The sequence below is a fragment of the Cloeon dipterum genome, chromosome 3, assembly GCF_949628265.1.
Source record: "Cloeon dipterum chromosome 3, ieCloDipt1.1, whole genome shotgun sequence".
Classification (NCBI taxonomy): domain Eukaryota; kingdom Metazoa; phylum Arthropoda; class Insecta; order Ephemeroptera; family Baetidae; genus Cloeon; species Cloeon dipterum.
The window spans coordinates 29908507-29923906 of NC_088788.1; the positions used below are offsets into that span (position 1 = coordinate 29908507).

Consider the following 15400-nt stretch of genomic DNA (forward strand, 5'->3'; position numbering starts at 1 on the left):
CTCAAATCAAAAGCAAGACACGAACCCCACTCCACCTTTTCATGTCTCGCTTGTCTGGTTCTCTGCCCTGCTCCTTCTCTTGGCGAGGAATGTTATTTTTTGCAACCCACCCTACGCTCTCCCCCGCCGCCCCTATCAAATTCCTCTTTTGCTTGCAGACGTTGTAAACATTAACTTCTCGATTGACAGAGAATAGAACAGTTTAGTGGATGGTCGCACTTTGCGCAATTTTTGTTTTTGAGGGAAATAAAGCGAGGGTGAGAGCAGATATTTGAGAAATTCTAAATCAAATTAATATATTATTGCACAACCTTTGAAAATTCTTTTACCTTTAATTAACACAATATTACTTTATTTCAATTTTGACAAGGTCTAGTTGTTGCATTCACATAATTGAAGGAATTTTATTTACGTACTTTATAAATCCATTATCATTTTCGTTCTGATATAACGACTCATGCAAAGTACAAATTTTTACTCCAGATGCTAATTGTGCCTATTTGACCTTGCAAAAATCTCAGAAGTAGCATAACAAATTCAAATGAAGTACAAAATTAAACAACTCAATTTAAAAAATAATTTTTCCTCCTGCATTTTAGAAAATAAAATGGTTGATTTATAAAAAAGACTTGATAACACGTAAGAGCCCTTACATCAGACATGTTAGTTTTGCGCTTTTATGTATAGAATATTTTGCTAAAATATCCCAACTAACCCAATTATGACGATAAGGGTTCAAGACAATTTTAATTAAACCGATAACTTGTGAATTTTTAATATTATACAATAAAATTTATTTTTTTAATATAACTGTTCTCAATGGAGTAACATTGACTAAATACTTGGAGAAGTACCTTACAGATGCCCCCAGCCTTGAAGATTCTTCGTCCTCCGGCTCAACGTGCGTCAGAATGGCCAGAGCCAACGTTTTATCGTTCCTGTTTAAGTTAATCAGCCATGAAACTGTTTTTTTCCTTAAAAATTTAATATCACATACTTATCTGAGGATTTGAACAGTAACCATTGTAAAAGGCATTGAACCCTCTTCACATTGCACGCCAAACTAAGCAGCACACTGATGTCATCAATAATAATATTAACATGCGAGTATCTTTCATGGAGGTTGCGGATACTAATTTGAACAGTCTGGTAGATCCACTCAATGATGCTGTCGTCCAACTTTGGAGATTTGCATTCACGAACACTTCCTTGGGTTGCTTGAATGACATCGATGAACTTGACCTGCTGTTTGTCTATGTGGCTTTTCAAATTAAAGCCAATCTGGTTCCCCACATATTGATAGTGGCTCTGAGGATGCATTAGGGCGACAAAGCAGACAGCCTCTTTGTTCTTCAGAGCGTGGTCCACTACCGTGCTCAAAATGTGGTTGCCGTGACTGTTGTTTCCATTCTCAACAATGCCAATCATCTTTCCAATGTGCTGATCTCTTTTCTGCAGCTCCATCTGCACCGAAATAAAACTCTCTTTTGGCTTCCTACAAAATTAAGACAAGTGTTGAAAATGTAGTTCCGCACATAGTGTTTTTAAGAGTTAATTAAATATTGAAGATATTATTTAAGTCCATAAGTCCCACAAGTTTGCTTCTTTTTTAAGTAAAACAACAAAAAACAAGTTAAAGATAGAACTTACGAGTCCATTGTCAATTAGTTGGCCCCCGTCCACTTCCAATTTGGCTACGGTTCATCGAAAATATTTGTTTATGTATCATCTGCGCACCATGTGTTCGCGACAATGAAGCAATTCAAACGAGCCGCTGCAGAAACCTCATGCGATTGGCTCACTTGTACCAGCTGACCAGAAAGCCGATAGCTCTCCTCCAATGATGATTGAACAACCGAGCGTACGGCTGAAGTAGTGACGTCAGGTTCGATCGTCGGGCTCGGGGTCCATATTTGTTGTTGTTGCTGCATGAAAAACAGGAACATAATCACAGTGCATCGTTTTACGTGAAATTCAAGTCGCGTACATATTCGCCTAAGTGTCATTGACTCGGTGAGCGCGATGTCTAACGCAGGTAGCAGAGCAGCCGGTGCTCAAAGAGTTTTAGCCAAACTTCAAGATTCTTTAAGTAACGAGAAATATTATGAGGCTCATCAAATGTACAGAACTCTCTACTTTCGGTATGTGTCAGAGCCAGCACTACATAAAAAGTGACAAAATAATCATTTCACTATTTGCTCTGCCCAGATATTCCAGTCAGAAGCGATACCCTGAGTTGTTAGATTTGCTCTATGATGGTGCTACAAAGCTGTTGCTCAAAAATCAGGTAAAATCAGAAATTACTTCATGTTCTGCACGGTACGTCGTATTCTCATTAATAATATATTCGTCGAATGGCGTTGCGCATTACTTAACCATTTGTGCAATCACGCCCCAGCCCACGCGACGTGCTCAATGCACTACATACTTGTTGAGGCGTAATGAATGTCTTTAAATATTTGCCTTTTTTCTTTACAGCAAGGAAGTGGAGCTGACCTGGCAATTCTGTTTGTTGATGTTCTAGTTACTTCTGATGCACCGACGTCAGATGAGAACTTCTCTAAGATTTCAAAGTACCTTAAATTATGCTAAAACGAAAAAGAATTCCTGACCGGTGTGGTTGTACTTCAGGTTGTTCCAACTGATCAATTCAGTGGCACCTGAGAGAGACACATTCTTGACGAAGGCTCTCAGATGGTCTGGAATGGATGAAACCAAAAAGGGTCACCCTCATTTACACAAAGCAATCGCGCAAGTCTTCTGGAAAGGTCTGATATAATTTTCCTTTGTACAAGTGACACTAAATGATTGCTATATGTCAGAAAAAAATTACTACTTGGCCCGATTTCACTTCATGCACTCACCAGATGGTAGAAACTGTGCCAAAATGCTTGTCGAGCTTCATGTAGCTCGTGGATTTTCAAATGAAGCTGACCTTTTCATCGCCCAGGCTGTTCTTCAGTAAGACCTGCTACCTTGAGTTGGCGTGCAAATAAAAAAATATGATTTCAGGTACTTGTGCCTCCAAAACAAAAATGCTGCTATCCTGGCCTTCACAAGTTACACCACGAATCACCCAAACATTATGAAAAGAAGCCCTCCATTCCTGCTGCCTCTTTTGAATTTCCTGTGGTTTTTGTTGCAAGCAGTTGAAAGGTTGGACTTCAGTGATATCAGTCTTATGGTGCCTAGAACAAGATTTTTTTGCAGTGGCAAACTGGCCATCTTCAAAATGCTTTGTGATAAGTATAGGCCAAGTTTAGGAAGAGACCCATCATACCAGGAGTACTTGGATAAAATTGCCCAAATATTCTTTGGTGTGCGACCTCCTCCGAATTCTAGACCACGAGGATTGTTTGGTAATACTACGCCAAACCATTAACTTTTGGCGGTGGTGCTTATCCATACTCTGTTTGCAGATAATTTCCTGCAGCAACTTCTGGGAGGCACTGAGGAAGAGTCTGACGAAGATGGAGCCTCAGCTAGTTCAAGTTCTGGTCACAATACTCAACCCATGGAGACAGAGATGGATTAATTGACGCCTTGTTACTATTTGCATATTATGTTTTGTTTCAAACTTGATTGATCATTCAAATTTGTCTTAAAAACTAGCCCAAACAATATATCTTGAGTTACGACCTTGCAAATTAAGCGCATGGTATCTTGAAAAAGCCTGGTGTCTTACAATTATTCAATTAACTGGGTTGCAGAAAATTAATTAAGCTGTTACATTACCATTGTCATCACAACGCACTGATTATTATTTGCCTACTTAAACGTAAACACTACTTTTCATTTGCTAGGCAGACTGATGCTAACGTGGAGTCTACTAAACTAATAATTATTTGTCAGACACCTAACGTCCTAACCCACACTTCGGTTTTTTGTTGACTATGAATCAATATAATTTAACTGCTTCATGTTAAAAATTGTTTTTTAAATAAAGAATTTGTAAGGTGATAATTGAAATGGTGTCAATTGAAACAAAAATCCACACAAATATATAAAATTAAAATTTATTGCACAAACGTTAACGTCTCCATAAAATACTACACTAATACTCTTCATGAGTAAACGTGGTAAATAATAATCATTACTTTGAACCAACATAGTGCAAGTTCAAAACATGCCATCACCCCTGCTATAGGTTATCACTTCAATTACATAAGTTAATAAGTGATTTGCGGCGCAAGTAGTGCCTGCCTCCAGTATTGACGTAAAAACAATATAGAAATCAACACAGTCTCTTTGATGTGGTCAGTGGTTTACTAAATGATCTGCTCTATAAATTACTACTGTGTTGAAGCTCTAGTCAGATTTCACCCATGGCAAAAATAATGTTCGACAAAGCCTTTCTTGCGTCGTTTTCTTCAAAGCCCTCCAACTCCTGCAAGGCCTTTTGAGCGTGGTGCCGCTGCAGATCCTTGGTTTGAGGAATTCCAGGTCCGCTCATGACCGCGGCATGGATCTAGAAAAACACTCAGTATGGCCATTTAATTACAAGAAGACCAGGTAAAATCATACTTTTGAGTAATCAACATCTTCGATGTTTTCCTTTCCCTTGTTAATCTCTTCAAAGAGAGAAGGGTCATCCTGAAGAGTAAAGATGACCGGTGCCGACGTCAGGCTGAATGGCATTTGTCCATCTGCCCCAGCCGAGCTCGTGAATGGTTCCAACTCGAGGCACGCCTGTTAATGTCAAAATATAAGCTGATTTATCTTGAGATTTTTGTATCTGCTTACCTGCCAAGCCAAGGCCAAGTGCTGGCCAAACCTGTATCCCCTCAGCTGCAGCTCTTCACCATGTCCGGCCAATTTCAAAGTACCCTGGCAAGATTTTCCAAGCAGACTGCCCGCCGACAAGACACTCCTCAAGGTCCAATCTTGTTCTGTGAGTCCAGGAGAAGGAAGAGGGTTGTTTTGCTTGTCACGTTCGCCAACGAATTCACCCTCAGCCATGTCTCTCACAGCACTGCTCATTAGCTCCACAAGCTGAAGTTAATTTAACAAATAGGCTTCTTATATAAGAGATCGTCCTATGATTTAATTTGTTGCTCTTACTTCAGAGTTTCTCAAATTTGCAAGCTCGGCGCAAGAATTTCCAAGAAGGTAATCACCACTAAGCAGAGCGATTTTGTTTCCAAATGTCATGTCTTGCATTGTGCGTGCGTCGGTGTCCGGATACATTCCAGGGTAAATATTGACCAAACCTTTGTGGACAAGGTTACTCGTGCGGATCATCTCAGTAACTTCGGCAAGAGCTCGTTGGCTAAGAGTAACATTTTATAATTTAATTTTAATTCAATGTATTTGCATGACACCAAAAAATGTGTGTCACGGCTACCTATCACAACAGTAAAAATTTTAATTGTGAACGCACCGAGGTAAAACAAAAAAGGTACCTGTGGAGAACACCAGCAGCTTTGTCAATTTCGATGTCATCAACCAACTTGTGTCCAGCTGCTTTGGACACCAAAAGTACGATGAGGCCCCAGGCTTGCATGCTGCTGCGCCCATTATTAAGTAGGTTCCTTGTTAGAACATATGATAAGCAAACATAATATAGGCCTCGAGATGTAAAATAAAAATGCTTACTTTGCGGTTTTGAGCAAGGGATGATTTGAGCCAACTAATTTTCTGAGGTGAAGAGCAATGTTGGCGATTTCATCGCTGAGCAACCACCTTAAACTCAGGAAAGAAGTCGGGTAGCCCACAATTTTCTCAGCCTCTGACACAGCTCGGTTCCAATCTGGCCGCGGGTTGATGGCTTGTTTGTTGGAACGGATGGAGGTTGTGGAGAAGAAACTCTGTCCCTGCACAAGCACTGAAACTTTGGGTGCATTTCGGTGCACAAAGTTCGTTTTGTTCAGCAGGAATCGTCCGGCTCTGGACACACAATAAATAGGTTTCGTTCCAAGAGACATTGTCGATTCCTTCGATTCACTTTTGTCAGGAACGGTCCGCACGCACTAAACTTTCGTACACATTGAACTCTCTCCGGATTCTAGTTCAAGTTTGTAGGTCTTGAGGATGTTCTCTGAAAGAGAAAGTTATTCATACACATCAATGGAACGAAAATCGTAAAAATTAAAATCATAGAGCATGGCATTGGCGGAGAAAGTTTCCTCCTTCCAAATGCACCTGAGAAATTCCACCTCCAGAGCAACAAATTTACCTGGAAGGGAGGAGAGGCTTCTGACAGCAAAAAATAGATACATACATATGTATGTAATCCGAATTACATATACTTCACAAGATCTTGTGGTTGTTTTACCTCATGCGTGTGCTGTGTGTTTCCCCTGAAGTTTCACGAGCTTAACACGTGTAAAATTCCACATCCTTCTCTGATCGCTGCCTTTGCAAAGGTCATAACAAAAAAGGATTTATTAGCGGGGATTCCTTAGCGCAAAAAGTGCAAAGAACTCAGCGAGAGCCAGGCTCTCTGCCTGCTCTCTTCTCGTGTTTTCTTTTCTCGCCTTCTTGGCTGGCTGTCTAAACTCCGCCTTCTCTTAGTTTCCTTTACGCTGATAGGTCACACGCCTGCAAAAGTTGAAAGAGAGCCAATACAATGATGGGTCGAGGAGATTTTAAATATATTAATGCCGCGATTTACTAAAGATGTTTTTTGCGGAGCAAATAATGTAACATTAAAATGTTTATTTAAAACTATAATTACCAATGTCCACTCACGGCACTCGCACGACGATGTCACTGAAAATTGGTGAAATTGTCTTTTCTATTTTTAAATTACTACATATATATATGTTGTATAACTTTATATAGCTTACAATTTAATATGATACAAAATTATCTTATAACGTCATTCACCAAAATAGTTGTACTTAAATATCATAAAATAAAACTGCACTATATTGACTTATATTTTCATAAAAATCATTCATAAATTGTCTTTAATATCATAAAATTATGAAAGTAAATAAAGGGGGCGATCTTTTTTATAAAATCTAATTCTAAATCTGAATTTAACTGAATCAGTAGATTATCAGCACGTAGAAAATAGTCAGTTATATTCAATGTGGTTAGAATTACTTACCAATAACTAATATTGCCAAGATATGATTTTAAAACCACAACTTATACTAATTATTGCTCTCTTCAATTTTACTTTAACCATACAGCTTTTCATAAATAGCTAGAGAATTGTTGTTCAATACGAGTATTAATGTTTTGATAATCAGCACATCGTTTACATTTTGATAAATTTTGTTTATTTTTTAAAAATAACCTCTCATTTTAGCACGCCTGTGTATTCAAAACACGAGAGCAGACAAACAAATTTGAGAATTAGATATCAATGCCGAAAATTATAGAGCGACGGTTAGGACGTCATTTATTGTGAAAAAGAATGTTGTTTTTGAAATTTTTATTGTGTATTTACAATAACTCCAATATTGCAACAATCATTTTTGCAGAGTTATCCCTACTTTTTTCCTTACTTCAGACCATGTCTTGTCGGCTATGGAATGTGCCCTCTCTGCCCCATTATCCAAGACACTTTTAATATGACTAGGGTCTTTCACTAGCCGGTTGTATTCCTCTCGAATCGGTTTTAGAGTTTCAATTAGTACATCAGCCACTCTCAGTTTGAATTTCCCGGTATCTATGTCAGAATTCTCCGAGCACACTTGATGAGGAGGTTTACCTGTGCACAATGACACCAGGTCAATCAGCGTAGCAACTCCTCGTCGGCCTTCGGGGTCATATGTAACCTCAGAGGTGAAATCAGTAATTGCTTTTTTGCACTTTTCTACGATGACTTTAGGCTCATCCACTAAACTAATCCTGCTCTTTGGATCTGGGTCAGACTTAGACATTTTCTTCTCAGGATTGCGCAAACTTCTCAACCTAGCTACCCCACTTTCTGGAAGTTACAATTAATCAACTAACAATATATACAGCTAACCAGCATTATTCTCACCCTCAACCATGGCTTTGATTGGTGGAAATGTGTGTCCATATCGTGCGTTAAATGTGTTTCCTAAATGCTGAGCTAACTGAATGTGCTGCAATTGATCCTCCCCGACGGGAACGTGAGTTGCTCTGTAAATTAATGAATAAATTTCTAACTTCAGATATAACTTTATAAGTTATAGGAATTACTTGTAAAGCATGATGTCTGCGCTCTGTAGAACAGGATAAATGAAGAGTCCAAGAGGAATTTCCTTCATCGAAACTGATTTTTCTTTATACTGAGGTAAGTGTCCAAGTCTGGGCATAGTGGCAAGGCAGGCCAACACCCAACTCAGTTCTGCGTGACGGCTAACCTATGCATCCATGTTCATGATCACATGAACTCAAACCAGTTGACAAAGTGATTTTAAAACCATACCGACGACTGCAAAAAAAGAATGCACTTTTCAGCATTAATGCCACTAGCCAGAAGAGATGCAGTGCAGTTTAATATGTTTCGTGACAGCTCTTTTGGTTCCTGGAATTGAGGAAAAATATTTTATATGATTTTACAGTGTCATATTTAATTAATTTAAATTTTGACACAAAATATAGGTATACACATATCTCCTATAAAATGTATTATACAAAATTAAGTTTGTGAAAATGTACCTGTCGAAGCGTTATAGAATGCAGATCAACAACACTAAAAATAACATCTTCGCCTTCGTCCTGCAATTCTTTCCATCGTCGAACTGCACCAAAATAGTTTCCAATGTGTAAGCTTCCTGTTGGCTGAATGCCAGAGAAGATTCTTTTCTTAGCACCTATGGTTTCATTGGGTATCTAATAACAATAATTATTTATATTTTTTAAAACCAAATTCACACTTAATGGACTTAATAAAGAAATATGTAAATTCAAAACGCAAAGCTTCTCACCGGCTTGGAAGAGGAAATTGAAGAACTTGAAAGTTTCCTCTTCAAAAATTTTGTGCAAAATGACGACCGATGCATTCTGAATAAAATAAAGTGCCTTTTATTTTAAAATAAGAGCTCAAGGATTCTATTTTCACTTGTACTCAACTCAAAAATTGTCCAGCTTAGCTTTGGTTTTCAGATCAAAATTAAAGACAGATAAATCAGAATGCATAGCCGAGACCACACCAGTCATGAATAACAACAAAAAACATAAGGAGAGTAGAAACTCTACTCTCCTTAAAAAAACACATGGTGCGCCCAGCCCAGCCTCGCCCACTTTACCATCCCGTTTTGAAAGCGACTGTAACAGTGGCGACTGGCGAGATCGCAGCAGGGCGGGAGTTTTGGCATTAGCAGCATTATTACACCCCGTTTATGTTTCTTTCATCATTTTGTCAGGATTTATTATAAATTAATAAATATTGCTGTAAATCGAAAAAATGTGACTTCTTATATTTAATGATTCCAGCTTTTTTAGATTTTCAATTGTAAATAATGTTAAAATAAAGTACGTAAAATACAATAACATAAAAAGCCTATTTTATATTATTATTATCATTATTTGAGGTAGAACTTGGTAATTTGTGGAATAAACTGAATGAAACCGATATCATTCCTTTTAAAATAGTGTTGAAAATTGCCGTTCTAAATTAAGTAGTGTTTTTATAGCTACCCAAAAATGGATATTTCCAGTAAAAACCTCAAAATCAAATTTATTTTTGGTAGTAAAAGTGACCATCTTTTTAATATTCAGTTCAATAGAACAAATTTAATGCTCAAGGATCAACAGTAAAATCAAATAATTGTAGTAAAAATCGATTTAAAATGTGTTCAGCAATATTAATCTCATTTTATTGACTAAATTGAATCACATTTCTTCACATAAAGTTACCCATAACTAGGAATAAATTGGTTAGTCATTAACACTTTCCAAATATAACATCATAAACTTGTGCTGTATTATTAAATCAATCTAGCACTATTGACCAAAGGTGAAACAATTAAAAGTGATAATAAGAATTGGAATGAAGGTGATGCAGAAATCCTTGATTTACAGCATCAAAACAAAAATGTCAACGTGACATGTCTTAGTAACAGAAAATAAATGAATATATCAACGAGGCATAAAGTTTTCAAGAAAAATTCAAAATAGTGTACATCTTATCACAGCACCTATATCTAAAACACGAAAACATCTTAAGTCAACAATTTGCAGATATCTACCTCAATATAACCTTTGATCACATTTAGAAAAATTATTATCATCTCCATTTAAGGCTACGCTTCTCTTGCCGAATATTATATCAAAAAAATAGTTCATTTAAAAATTTTCTCCTCTGCAAGAAGTGTCCTCTCGACTTTCGTTCTTGATATGGCACTTAGTATGCTCCCTAATAAACGCCCTAATTTTAATCTGATGTATGTTGTGCTTCTTAAGTTCTAAATCAATTTTGTGCAATTAACTTCAATGTTAACAAAGATGTCTGAAAATTAAGAGGAATTTTGTGGTACAGTACCAAAATTCTTTCTCAGTTGTTCTAGGAAGACAAAGGTAAGGATTGTGTGAGGGCCGAGTCGAACGAATGCAGGTACATAGCCTTTGAAGAATCCAAGTGGACCAAGCTTACCCGTGTAGGTGATCAAATGCCACAAGTTCTGAAAATTTTTTTGTTTAACAAAATTACACAGTTATTATGATACTTACCCTGAACTCTCCTGGTTTGGCATTCATTGCCCTGGTTTTGATGACATCTAAAGGTTGAGTCATGGTCGTTGCGACAGCGCCCTAATGATAAAACATACAATGCTCAAAGACGCAAATCTCGACAAACACAAGAATCTTACTGCAGTAAGACTGGAGAGGAAGTGGGTCAACAAATTGTCCTGGAAGTATCCTGACGCGAGCAGCGTCAATTTTACTTGATCGTAGAAGGAGAGCTGGCCCACAGTCATCAAGACAGCCCTGCTGGTGGCAGTCGTGGCGCCAGCAAATAGCCGGCGAATTCCTTCTTCCTGGTACACCCGTAATAGACCATCAAATGCATGTTTGTAGCTGACATGGCAATTGAATCATGAGTGTAAGCGATTGCTTTGATTGTCCACAGTTACTTTCTCCTGGATTCAGGTGGAAGCTTAATGTCATTCTGCATACGAACGTTGATCATGTCAGCAGGCGTGCCAATGAAGCCCCCTGCAGCACCCGCAAGAGCCGCCAGGGCAACTCGCTGGTAAAATGGTATGGCCTCGCCAGATGGGGCAACAGCTTGTTTAGACACCTGTTATTATAAAAAAATAAATCTTGCATTTTAGAAGATTTCAGATGAAAGTTGAAAATAAAATGTATATAGCGTTGCTAAAACCAATTTTTAAAACAGAGATTGCCTCTGAGTTTCAGGTTGTTAGTTTGAACCATGAAGCCGACACCTGAACAGATGATGCCAGCAAGAGGAATGTGCTTGTGAAATTGTCTGATAATAAATACTTTTAGAAATTAAAAAGACGAACATCAAAGACCAATTTGATTTCATTATGTGCAGCAAACATAAAACGTTCAAAAGAAGCTAACACATTTCATCACTTTATCTGTGAAGCGCACATTAATTTGATATTATCAAAAACTATAATGTCAGTACACTTGTAAGGGACAGAAATTTCATCAAAAAAAGTTTTGCTAGTTTACTTTATGACTGTGTTGTTAGTTTGTGTATGAATTGTAGATATTAAAACAGGCCTCTATGTAATTTTCATAGATGAAAAAACCCATGCGTTTAAGTCATCCCTTATTTAAAATTAAGCCAGACTGATTCAAACTGAATATGAGGGAATTAATTTATTTGATTTTTAGCCAGACCTGAGAATGTTTTTGATGTCAGCAAACACCTTTCATCCAACAATAAGCATTGTTATTTACGACTTGAAAAGAATTCCTCATAAGGCCCATTTTTTTATTTTGAAGAACTTCGATTTTTATCTCTTCTATTTCAGATAATTCTGGTTGGTCTTAAATGGTTCACGGTTTGCCTTTTAATCTTAATATATTATTTAATTACCAAAAGGAATAACAGCACTGATTACTGATGTTGAGAAAAATTTAAATATTCTTTCCCTCGGAAAATAGCATAAAAAGGTCAAAAAGGCATAATAATTTGCATTGAATAAAAATATTTCGCAATTAATTTAAACTTTAGCTCAGAGCGCTGCCAAAAAGAGAAGATAAAATAGCCTTATCTAGAGAAATGATGAGGGCGAGCCTGCATCAAGCCCCTTTTATAAACACATCTGTGTGCGTAAGCAGCGCCAGGAGCCAAAAAACTTACCTCATAAATGCCAAATCTGGTGGTCGAGTATGACAACTGCCGGCACAGTGACGCTGAAAGACCATTATACAGTGCCAACACTCCTTGCTGACGCACGATGCTGCTTGCCATTCGCCCCAGACTAGATTTGCCCTCTTGTTGTGTTTGGAGATGGACCTACAAAATGACTTACCAAAATTAGACACAAAAATTTAACAAACCAGACTCATTACAAAATATTTAGGGGACTTTGAGACTGTCTTTAAGGAAAAAACAAAAGTGGAAAGAGATATAGACTTGGTCCAGCTCGATAATATTTTTTGTCTTTGAATATCTGTCTCAAAGAGAAGAACTTTGACCTCAAGATGACTCCTTGGCGAAAAAAGTGGTTGTCGCCAGAGGGGCGTGGTGGATAGGTAATGAATGAACCTCGCGGCTCAACGAAGCCACTTAAGTGCTAAAAGAAGGAAGTGTACTTAAAAAAAACATGTATACATGCCTTCAACAAGTCCAAGGGATGTGTGCAGCATGCTGCACCCGCAGAAGCAACTCCTCCAAAATACCAGCGGCTCAGTTTCTTTGCTTCGACTCCCATGATAAAAAAGTAGTGCACAAAAACTGACAGGGATTAAAATGTTCCTGATAAATAAAATAAAAGGAGAAAATCAATAAAAAGTTTCACAGAAGATAATGGGCGAAAGCTTTGAACCCACCCGATAGTAGCTCCTGTGGCGAAATATCAGGTGACTGGAGGGAGACGGGAAATGGTCTGATGGGAGCGACTCGTGAGGATGTTTAGTGATTGAGTGATAATTGCAGGCACATCGATTCCAAGCAATGCGAAGCAGTTTGTGTTGATCCAAACTTTGCTGTCACGATCTCATTATGCAAGGCTAGTCTCGCTGAAGAAGAGTGCGCCGGGTGAGAGCTCGCTCAAAAAAAGAGAGCTGCTGCCTTGTGTGACAGCGGGCCACACGATCCACTCATTCTAAAACTAGCGATACGCTGACCTTGGAGCGCGCATGTGCGTAAACTAATTGGTGGAAAGTGAAACCTAAAGCTTGGACTGACCGAAAAAACCGAAAGGATCGCAAGAAGAATGTGCGCTTGCTTGTTTTCTTAAGAGTAGTGCTGTTCAATTGGCTGACGCATAAAAACTCACAATTTCTCTATAAACACACGTTGCATGGAAAAACCAACATGCTCATTTTAAAGCACATTCATGTAGGCAATTTGCCAAGCCGTTATTCATTGCAGGTTGCATAAGCTCATAGCAAATTTTGGCGGGGACTTTTTGCGTCTTTTTCCTTAATTTTAATTCACAAATTATTCATAGCTACCGTTTTTATTTAACTCTGTACTACATTTTGTTACCGGTTCTAAAAATTTTAGTATCTTTTTACTATTTACTAACGGCTTTCCGAAGTTATAAATATTATAGCAGGCGCATATTTAGAAATTGTATGGAAATAAGTTAAAAATTAGGTCATTTGACAAATAACTATTAAAATAATTTTGATATACACTATATTACCAAAATTTATTCTAAATTCGCACTAAGAGCACTAAACACGTGACTAGAATAGCTTGGCTGTGAAAATATTTTTGAGAATCTTCAGCCATTCTGCACCAGTTGGTCTAACACAAGTACAATCATCGTTTGCTTTTTTCACTGCTTGGCAAAACGAAGCGCGACTAGGCACTAACTCCACAGTGTAGACATCAGAGTTCTGCTTTTCCCTCAAAACCATTACGGTGTTTGCTGAAATTTTATTGCCATTTTCAAGTAAAAGCTGAAATACTGCATAGCATGTATGCCGAAATTAAAAATACAAAAAGGTGTACTTACTGCACACATATTTGAGGCTGAAAATCCACGCAAGAGTAATAATGATTGGGAATGTTCGGATGAAATAACGGACCCTTGTCAGTATACCATTAATGGCATAGAACAAGAGCCGAATCTGTTGAAAATAACAAGCAAAAATGACCTCAAACTTAATATTTTGTGACGAATTAGCTCCATACCGTTGTGAAGAACACATAGTAAACTGTTGTTGTCGGCAATGAGTAGATCAAGACAGTAAACAGAAGAACTCCAACAAACAATTGGCTTGGAGGGTAATCAAAACTGTCAACGCATTGCCTTTGAGGGTTCCACTTTCGGCCTAGGAAGAGCCTCCAAAGATACATCAAAGCTTTTAGCTGAAGTGAACAAAAACTATAAATGAGAATGAGTTACAAATCACGTGGTTGGTAACAATTATTTAGCACTTACCGAGCGGCATACACGTAAATGCAGTAAGCATGGAAACTGGCTAGAGCAATGAGATCAGCTATAATAGCAACATGAGTTGTGATTCCTAAAAATCCAAGCCATCGAAGTGCGTGGAATGCTATCGACAAGACTGGTTGACAATGATCTTGAGGGACATACGTATCGATATACTAATACATTTTAGCTAATTTTTGGTGTTATGAAAAATCTTACCAAGGAAAACCCACCAGAGGTTGACATTGTAGATGAAAAATTTTCCAAGAAATCTGTTGAGATGGGTGTTTAATTTGAGCCCTGCTGGGGATCCCATCAAAAATGATAAAAGGGACCTGAGTGACACCACACCATCCTATAAAGTCAGTAAAAGGATCTTTTATTAAATCCCACCCCAAGTAAAGGTATGTACAAATAATTACATCGATGATGGACATCGTCCAATCGATCAACTGCTGAGGGGTGACAAGACTAAGAAAATAGTGCATGATGACAACCCCAAGGAAACAGTCGATCAGAGCGGCAGTCAGGTGGTTCAGGGCAGCAATGCTGTCTCTGCTGTCTTTGAACAAGCATTGTGAGGACCAGAGGAAGCCCTTGAATAGGTTGTGCAGATGAGTCAGGGAAGAACTGTAGCCGACGAGAGTTTGCACACACGCTTTCGGCGATTTCATGATTGAGACTTAAGGAAATTCATGCACTGAACTGAAGTATATTAAAAGCTGCGCATTTAATATCAGATTTTAACTCAAACGAATCACATTGTTCCATTAGAAATAAAGAAAGTAACAGATGCAAATTTTATGTTAGCCAAGAGAACACTTCGCCTGGTGCTTGGTTGCCGCTCCAGCTGAGCGATCAAGGGAGAGTTTGTTTTCGTTGGTGCCACCACCAATGAACGTCAAGAAGCAGTATTTTTAAAAGTATATTAGCGGGAAAAA

The 15400-nt window shown here is 38.0% G+C and overlaps 6 protein-coding genes across 8 annotated transcripts; 1 reads left to right on the forward strand and 5 right to left on the reverse strand.

The window, feature by feature from the left end:
- Positions 1-763: 763 nt before the first annotated feature.
- On the reverse strand, positions 764-1805 carry LOC135938767 (elongator complex protein 6-like). Its single transcript, XM_065482684.1, has 3 exons — positions 1651-1805; positions 998-1495; positions 764-938 (listed from the first exon to the last, which is right to left on the reverse strand). Exons 1-3 carry the CDS (start codon positions 1656-1658, stop codon positions 794-796), a joined length of 651 nt encoding a protein of 216 aa, XP_065338756.1. The 5' UTR covers positions 1659-1805; the 3' UTR covers positions 764-793.
- Positions 1806-1889: 84 nt separating this feature from the next.
- Positions 1890-3963, forward strand: LOC135938766 (Golgi to ER traffic protein 4 homolog). Its single transcript, XM_065482683.1, has 8 exons — positions 1890-2141; positions 2209-2287; positions 2479-2573; positions 2632-2768; positions 2823-2961; positions 3013-3156; positions 3211-3359; positions 3420-3963. The coding sequence occupies exons 1-8, from the start codon at positions 2023-2025 to the stop codon at positions 3533-3535; spliced, it is 978 nt and encodes a 325-aa protein (XP_065338755.1). The 5' UTR covers positions 1890-2022; the 3' UTR covers positions 3536-3963.
- On the reverse strand, positions 3419-6436 carry Pdss2 (Decaprenyl diphosphate synthase subunit 2). Of its 2 annotated transcripts, none has more exons than XM_065482680.1 (7): positions 6275-6436; positions 5596-6037; positions 5403-5531; positions 5062-5269; positions 4744-4992; positions 4525-4689; positions 3419-4468 (listed from the first exon to the last, which is right to left on the reverse strand). In XM_065482680.1, the coding sequence occupies exons 2-7, from the start codon at positions 5922-5924 to the stop codon at positions 4313-4315; spliced, it is 1236 nt and encodes a 411-aa protein (XP_065338752.1). In that variant the 5' UTR covers positions 5925-6037; positions 6275-6436; the 3' UTR covers positions 3419-4312. The 2 variants fall into 2 exon arrangements, with proteins under 2 accessions (XP_065338752.1, XP_065338753.1); XM_065482681.1 differs by lacking the exon at positions 6275-6436 and adding an exon at positions 6176-6193.
- A 934-nt stretch (positions 6437-7370) lies between these two features.
- On the reverse strand, positions 7371-9101 carry TrpRS-m (Tryptophanyl-tRNA synthetase, mitochondrial). Its single transcript, XM_065482682.1, has 6 exons — positions 8853-9101; positions 8584-8757; positions 8351-8449; positions 8122-8285; positions 7940-8061; positions 7371-7882 (listed from the first exon to the last, which is right to left on the reverse strand). Exons 1-6 carry the CDS (start codon positions 8925-8927, stop codon positions 7422-7424), a joined length of 1095 nt encoding a protein of 364 aa, XP_065338754.1. The 5' UTR covers positions 8928-9101; the 3' UTR covers positions 7371-7421.
- A 616-nt stretch (positions 9102-9717) lies between these two features.
- Positions 9718-13165, reverse strand: Dic1 (Dicarboxylate carrier 1). Of its 2 annotated transcripts, XM_065484161.1 has the most exons (7): positions 12901-13165; positions 12687-12826; positions 12209-12364; positions 11001-11167; positions 10737-10944; positions 10597-10677; positions 9718-10547 (listed from the first exon to the last, which is right to left on the reverse strand). In XM_065484161.1, exons 2-7 carry the CDS (start codon positions 12780-12782, stop codon positions 10383-10385), a joined length of 873 nt encoding a protein of 290 aa, XP_065340233.1. In that variant the 5' UTR covers positions 12783-12826; positions 12901-13165; the 3' UTR covers positions 9718-10382. The 2 variants fall into 2 exon arrangements, with proteins under 2 accessions (XP_065340233.1, XP_065340234.1); XM_065484162.1 differs by lacking the exons at positions 12687-12826; positions 12901-13165 and adding an exon at positions 12547-12622.
- A 535-nt stretch (positions 13166-13700) lies between these two features.
- On the reverse strand, positions 13701-15304 carry PIG-Q (phosphatidylinositol glycan anchor biosynthesis class Q). The gene is made up of 6 exons (XM_065484160.1): positions 14882-15304; positions 14679-14814; positions 14466-14610; positions 14216-14408; positions 14037-14151; positions 13701-13949 (listed from the first exon to the last, which is right to left on the reverse strand). Exons 1-6 carry the CDS (start codon positions 15131-15133, stop codon positions 13765-13767), a joined length of 1026 nt encoding a protein of 341 aa, XP_065340232.1. The 5' UTR covers positions 15134-15304; the 3' UTR covers positions 13701-13764.
- Between the last annotated feature and the right edge of the window lie 96 nt (positions 15305-15400).